Consider the following 7,906-nt stretch of genomic DNA (forward strand, 5'->3'; position numbering starts at 1 on the left):
AAATAAATAAATATAAATTCAGTCTTATCGCTTGTATATTGAGCTCCTGTAAAGTGCAATTTATGAACATTTATTAATTTGCTGCAATATTCTTTGTTTCCATCAGTGAAATGGTTTTCATTGTCGTAAGATATGATTGAAATGTGGATGATGGCTAATCTCTCCCTCTGTAAGCAGCCAATAAAACAGCGCCACAAATGTTACACCTGCTCCTCCCAGACGTTAAATCACAGACACAACTGCCTCTGCAATAGCTGTCAATTGACAATTATGAGCCAGTTTTAATGGTCATTTGTATAAATTTCCATTCCCTCCTTGCATATTTTCCTGTAATATTTCCAGTGCAGAAACTTGGTGTGGCTGCATAATGAATGTGGTCAAACGTGACTCATTAAGGCCAAAACAACTGCTGCACATTCTGAGCAAATCCACTCCTCTGTGTTATTAAGATGAACAAGTGACTGTTTAGCTTTGTTACTGTCTTTGTTTGTCTGTAAACTATTTGTCCCCAAAGATATATTGGCCTTTCTCTTCCCTCAAAGTTTAGCATCACCAGGTGATACCCAAGCCCATCCTGACCCCATCTTATTTTTCACAGTAATGACATTGATTAAATGTAATTGCATTTTAACAAATACAAATTATTCTGCACATAGAAACCATTCCTGCCACTGTTTTATTTTAATTATGTTCTATTATTATAATTTATGACACATGCCAAACCCTCAGAAGTTCTTGTTGGTCAAACAAAGAGGATATTTTTGAGAAGCCAAACCCTATATTTCACACTACCCAATTCTAATTCCTTATAATTTTCCCCAAGTTGGAATTTGGAGTCTGGGGAAGCGTGAAAAATGAGTCCAGTAAGCGGTTGTCTGCATTACGGCGTCCTTCAGGGAAGAGAAATTGGATAAGAGAGCAGGAGTGGGAGATGAAGAGAGAGGGGGATAGAGGGACAGAAGGAGAGGATGATACTGCATTATCATAGATATACTGTTGAGTGGGCTGTGGGAAGGAAGAAGGAAGAGTGCTGAAGAGAACGGAGAGAGTCATAGTGAGAGGGTTAGGAGAGGCAGCGCTCCAGTACCTCATTAGACAGAGGTCTATCTGTGAGCGGCCTATTGTTGGGTTGGTTTGGATGCCTTAACTCACAGGAGTGGTGCTCTAGGCTGCGGGCTCTCTATCTCTGCACCCTCTTTCGCTTTGTTCTTCCCCCACATCTCTGCTCCTGTTCAGACACAGCTGTGAAGGGTTTCAGAGAAGGTGTATTCTCCAGGAAGGTGGTCTTTTCACCTTATACTGCCTATGTTCAGGTTAATTCACTCTGAAACACACATATTTGCATCTATGTATACACCTTTAAGCACACAAAAATCTGAGTGAAGAATTCTTCAGGGAAGAATTTCTCTTTATTTAGCTTGCAGCATTATACAACTATTTAAAATGTGATCATTTAATGAACAGTTTAAACGTGAGCTTGTGTATTGTACACTTTGGCCCAGAGAATATTGAGGTCTGCCCTTGCATAAACATGTTGGCTGTAACTCCATTGATTAATTAATTCCACTGTTTAGCGCCTAGCATTTGTAGTGAACTCTTTGCATTGTGATGAAACGTTTTTAACCTGCTGCTATCTTCAACAATACTTTCTCAACAACTTTTTTTCTGGAGTTGAATACTTTCCTAATTCTTTCCTTTCACCAACACATGTTTATAACCTCTGTCTTCAATTGAATTTGGTGCAAAGAACATTACAAGTTCCAGTTTTGCAGAAGCCAAATCTCAGGATCTGACCCGTGTCCTTATTATTTTACAGCTGGGCCTTCACAGTCTACACTGAAAAACAACAATGGTGAGTGCAGAAGTTCTCTAATTCAATAATGAGTTTGACATTTACTTGTTCCACTTAAAATATCTCTAAAAGAGAAAGAATCAAGTAGAGAGTTAAAAAGTTGAATTTAAAGCACTTTGTAATGATCCAAGTGGATTAGTAGTGGGACTATCAGTGCTGTTATATATAAATATATTAACGATGATCACATGGTGAGAGGCTGCTGTCTGGTGGACTCATAGTAAGAGAAATAACATAATGATTTTCTCAATTTAAAAAAAAAAAATCTCTGTTTAAAGCTTCCTTCTAAGCCATTATCTGCTGCCTTCCAAATTGACAATTGCATTTTCTTGAGAAATACTAGCTATCCTTGTAACTTTTCTGATATCAGTATAAATGTATTCTAATATCATTTTAAATTTATTTAAATAAGGCCTTTTTTAATAACATGGGGATATTTCTGTTGTTGAAGGAACCACACCTCTCAAAAGAATATTCAGGTAAAAGAGAATGCTGGGCTTTAGTTTTTTAGCTATTCTAGCGATGCAATGGCTATGCTAGATGGTCGGTCCACCACTTTGGTCCTGACTAAAATATCTGATTTATTTGAGGTTATGCATATTTAGTTCTTATTAGCAAATGTTAACATGCTAACACACAAACTTAATAAGTAAACATGGTAAAGGTTATAGTTGTTAAACATCTGCATGTTAGCATTGTCATTGTAAGCATATTAGCATCCTGATTTCCAGAGAAAGACCTTGCTTTTAGCAAACATTTGGCCCACAGTAACGTGCATTACAGTATAGTACATGACCCCATTAGCAGACACCAGAACCAAAACCAAACAGAATACTGTACAAACCTGTATAGGTGACAGCTATTAGTTAAACCATCATCAGAAAAATACTTGCAGCACTAATCACCAAAACCCTGCAAAGGGATACTTTACCCATGCATTAATGTATATCATGTAATTATAGTGGATAGCCAACCTATCATCAAGCCTATTTACAGTGATCCATGAACTGTCCCCTCAGAAGAAACTGTCCAGTGCTGTGACTCACCAAACACAGTCACCTGGTTAAAATTAGTGTGAAAATAATGAGGTAGAAATCAGTGACTCATGCTACTGAGCTTTCCCTCCTCAGGCATTTCTGCTGCGAGACGAGGGAGGCACAGGTCAGTTGGGTGACGGACATCATCAGGATGAAGGTAAGATGACGTGCAACAGAGATCTTTGAACTAGAGTGAGGGATGCACTCATGCAAACGCTTGATGAAGGAATTTAATAAGCAGAGCATGCGGTGACTTTAGGAGGGCAGGAGAAATATGTGTTTCTGTCTTTTCTCTAACCCTTTTACTGTTACTGCAAACCAAAAATATCCGTGAATGTGACATGCACATTGCGGACAAATCCTCCTTTTCCCTTCCTTATTTGGAGAAAAAATACATGAGATTACGACCGGAATAAATCATCTTTTACAATCTATATCTCAAAACAAGGAGAAATGATAAATCATATTTTCCCCAATCATCCATTTCCATTGTGCTATTAGGCAGATGAAATACATAAATAGGGAAAGAACTGTAAGGTTTTTGAGGTCACTCAGCAATAACATAAATCATTTTATGTGGAAAAGCTGTAAGAATAAGGTCAAGGCAACTGTAACAATCACATTGTGGTACTTAGCCCCCAGAAACAGCTAAGTGTTGTCGCTGTCAGTCGCTGACACAGCACATACGATATAAATAATGCAAGGCAAAGCAAACACAGGGAGAGCAGCTACGGATGTCTCATATTTTTTTGTTATTATTTTTCACTCTCATATTCATCCCTAACTACTCAGTGAAAAAAACATCTTGTTTCCTCATTAGACTAAATACTCATTGTGCCTATTCTGCTCATTTCCAAGTAAATTACTAACTTGAACATCACACTCATCCTAAACTGAAAGATCTAACCATATCTTTAGATTTCACCGCTCTGTATTGTAAGCTCAGCATATTTAATAGGTATTAGCCCTCTGTTCGGCTTCCTTTGATGGGAACCTGTCTGCAGCACGGTGTTGTTTATCACAGGTGCTTACTGTAAAAGCCTTTTAGTGCCTTAGTTTGGGTTAGCAAGTAAAAAGGGCAACACTGTCAGGGAGAGATCGATCTAAAGGGGAAGGCAATTTTTGTGTGGTGTTTCAAGGTGTTTATTTCAGTGTGCTCAGTGACTTTTCGCCGCTCTTCACTGAAGCTCTTAGCTCTGCAACAACTTAATCTATAGCAGACTGGAGCCGGCTAAAAATATTAGGATTCTCCTCCCAAATCCGCTAAATATCAGGATTGTCAGCTTCCAACACAGGAGCTTGTGGGAAGGACACAGGACTGGTGGGAAGGGCAGAGAGAAAGTGTAGATGAGAAAGTAGACAGAGAGCACTTCAGTGTTCTTTATTTCCTTTCTCTTACCTGTTAGTGAGCATTGTGCTCTGTCAGTTTCCATAGCAACTGGGGATGGAGGACCTCATTTTGAAGCAAGGTGGAATGGCTGGTGGTGGTGGTGAGTGTCAGAGGGTTGGGGGAGGGTGTAAAGGTCCAAGGACAGGTCCTAGCAATGATGAAATACAGATTTGTTAAAGAGAGACAGTTATATAGGTCTGGGGGTCACACTGATATAAAAGGAGAAGTTGTTAAAGAGAAAGTTTAGCCAGAGATCAAAACACCATTCGACTGCTGCGATGGCACAGAGAACCGTCGCCCTCTGACTTTCCCTCATTTTTAAAGATGCTTATTAGTCAAGCCAAAAACAGCAATTTCTACCTATACATCTTGTACACTGACTCTACAATTTCTTTTTTCTTATAGTAGTTATTTATTAGTCACGATGAAGGAAATGTCTACGTAAGTGTGGAGATGTGTGTTTATGTGTATTACCCTTCACTTTGACATCTGTAAAGGCCATGTACAAACAGTACCATTACAAAACATACACAACTTAACGGTTCATTAGGTTACTTTTATAAAAAATACTTTTTGTCATATTTTCTCAAATTTTCATTATATCCAGACAGTACTACATTAGATAGATAATCTGTGAAAAAAATGGCAGTCCCTTGCCTCCTCTTAGTGCTCCTAAAAGTATTTGCAACATTCCACCGCACCCAAAGGTGTGAACTCGGATCAAATTGTCGACCAGGACGGCGCTGATCAAATATAATAAAAATAAAATAAAGATTATATTACTGCATTGCCTATTTCTCACCTTAAATGTTTTCAGAAACATATTTTAATGTACTGTTAAGTTGTTTAATTGACACTGCATTAGAGACTCCCCGACTTGCGTTTGTCCCATTGAATCCCCATCAAAAATAGTTTTTTATTACCATACTAGTAATTTCTGCTGAATGCTGTGTGTGTTTTCAGTATGGTTCTGACCTCTGTTCAAAGACCGGTAACTCAAAAGAAGCTGCAGATAACAAATTGTCTGGAGGGAGAGCTTTAACTGAAGGCCGGAAGATTCCGATTCCAACACTCAACCACAATACCAGCAAACAGGTGAGAAGTCAATGACAAAATGCATATATATATATATATTAGTGTTGTCAAACGATTAAAAAATGTAATCGCGATTAAACGCATTAATGTCATAGTTAACTCGCAATTAATCGCACATTTTTCTCTATTCTAAATGTCCCTTGATTTCATTTTAATGCTCTTATCAACATGATACGATACTTTTAAATCGGTGCCTGAACCGAAAGATTTATATATATATATATATATTTAAAAAAGGAGCACCTTGTTCAATTGTATTTGTCTTTTCTGTATGTTCAAAAATATAAAACAAAAGAAGGAGCACAAAACGGCAAAAACAACCACTGGATGGGAAAAGGGTATTTTACAATGACTTTGAATGCACCACGAGGCTGGCGAGGCTGAGTCTGTTTTTCAGACAACGGCAGCTACAGTCTGGTGTTAGAATTCTCTCCAGTGAAATACAGACACACTTTACACCGTTTAGCTGTTAGCATTTTAACCGTGTCTACTCCAGGTGCTAGCTAACGGTAGGCTAACGTTACCTGCTGCTAAGTGTAGTGTTGACGAGTGTCAGGTGCGGCGATGTTTCGGTTCCCTCTAACGTCTGTTTTCGGAGCATCAGAGAGAAGCGCAGGCATTTCAGTGGCACCGAAATCCGCGTTGCTATTCGGTCCGGTTGATAATGGTCGTTAAGGCACCGGTGCCTTATATTAGCCGGGTCTCGGTCTTGCTGACAGTTATTTTGCTACAGTCAAGTTACATTGAGAGAAGCAAAGGAATATGTTTTCAATGCTTCATCTCAAGATTTTGTTAAAATGTTTCACACATTCAAAACAAGTTCAGTTTCATAACTTGTTACCACCACTGTGATGTTGATGTGAATATTTAATTTCCTATGTAAATTTGAGTACAAAGAACTCTACTGACATGACAAATGTGGTGTGATTGCTCCTGTAGTCTGTGGTTGACATTTTAATCCAGTCTACTGCAATTCATCTTTATCTGCCATATTTGCCCACAGCTGTCAGACAAGAGGATTTCTCTTGTTGATGGCAACCCAAGGCCCACCAAGGGTGCCACTCTCCCCCCCAAGACAATCACCACAGCCAGTTGCCTGAAGCACAATGACATGCTCAAGGCCCCAGAAGTCCCACTCAGAAGAACCTCTGTGGATGCTGGCCAGCCTCGACACCTCCCTTCCCCATCCCCATCCTCATCCAGACACTCCCAGCCTATGGCTTTGCCTCTTCCTCCTCAGGGTAGCAGTAAGACCCTCGGCAAGAGACCTGTTCTGGGTGGGGAGGTTCTGATGCCGCCTAATCTGATGAATGAACTTAACTTGGTGCTAAGCAAGACTAGTCGCAGTGCCAAGAGCAATGACTGACAGGAAGTCAGGAGAAAGAGAGGTCAATTTGAAAGGTAGACAAACCAGATTCCAGGGCTGAGTATTGAAAGAAAGACATGGAGACTGACAGAGAAAGACCACACGATGCAGATGGAGCCAAAGGAAGTTGGTTTTATGAGGGAGGGGATCATAGCCCGAAGACTGCATTTGAACTTGGATATATAAAGGGATGCCGATGCACAAGGGGATGTGGAAAACAGGTGCAGAAGACATTGGAGGTCAGGGAAACCTCTGCTGGACATGGCGCTGGCCCAAGCACTACAAAGCGTGATTTATATGATGCTCTTCTAAACCTAGAGTGTTACAAAAAATATGTTCTGCTGTCAAATAAATACTCCAAAGTGCTTGCTTCATGCTTTTACGTTTCCAATTATTTTGTAAAGTCTGTTTTGACTACATCTGAAAAGTATTGTGATTATTTTAATCATTATACAGTGACGTTTATTTTTGAGTTAAACATTGTTTACTAGCACTTTTGTGTTTTGTGTTTGTGTTCCTATATTTTTTACTAATAGTGGCGAAGTCTGCCATCACCACACCAAATGGTATAGGCCTATATATATACTGTAGAATACTTGTGGTTTGTACAGGAATGATGCATGTTAAATTCAAAAGGGAAGAGCAAGTTTAGGGCCTGCTAGCCATTAACGGTGGATGCAATATTAGCTGGTAAAGGTGGGCGATCTTACAAGTAATCATTTATTTGTAATTATTTTGTAATGTGTTTTTTAACAGTTACCCACCATTGTTTTCATTGTAACCATTAGCTTTATTGCTAACTAGCGGTGTTTGTATTTCATTATTCTGTGGAGCACCACTTTAAACTTTGCCCTGGCTGCCACCACAAGTCATTCAATGTACAGTATAAATATAGTAATACATATTGTAATTTGCTTTAACATGCTACATTTCTGAACATTTTAGTGCTGTGTAAGTTCAGTGTTATCATACAATCACAAAATAATTCATGCTAAATGCCAAAGATATAGCTAACACCCCTCCACGCTAGCTTGTTTTTACATGTTTATTGGTAAAAGAAACACCTCAAAATATAAACAAAATATTGCTGCCCTGGAAGAGAGTGAGTAATTAATGATTTGCAAAAGACTTAGAAAAGTTCCAGGAGACTTTAGATGTCTGGTTCA

The 7,906-nt window shown here is 39.0% G+C and overlaps 1 protein-coding gene across 3 annotated transcripts in view; it reads left to right on the plus strand.

The window, feature by feature from the left end:
* Positions 1-7,159, plus strand: part of zmp:0000000660 (arf-GAP with Rho-GAP domain, ANK repeat and PH domain-containing protein 2) — a 127,818-nt gene extending 120,659 nt beyond the window's left edge. For 2 of the 3 annotated variants that reach the window (XM_031289899.2, XM_031289900.2), the window contains exons 30-33: positions 1,817-1,852; positions 2,983-3,046; positions 5,243-5,374; positions 6,378-6,740. In XM_031289899.2, coding sequence (XP_031145759.1) covers positions 1,817-1,852; positions 2,983-3,046; positions 5,243-5,374; positions 6,378-6,740 — 595 coding nt within the window. Of the gene's footprint in view, positions 1-1,816; positions 1,853-2,982; positions 3,047-5,242; positions 5,375-6,377 lie in introns of all 3 variants that reach the window. The other variant, XM_035994020.1, reaches the window with a different exon arrangement.
* Positions 7,160-7,906: the final 747 nt, after the last annotated feature.

This window comes from Sander lucioperca, chromosome 17 (genome assembly GCF_008315115.2).
Source record: "Sander lucioperca isolate FBNREF2018 chromosome 17, SLUC_FBN_1.2, whole genome shotgun sequence".
NCBI lineage: Eukaryota > Metazoa > Chordata > Actinopteri > Perciformes > Percidae > Sander > Sander lucioperca.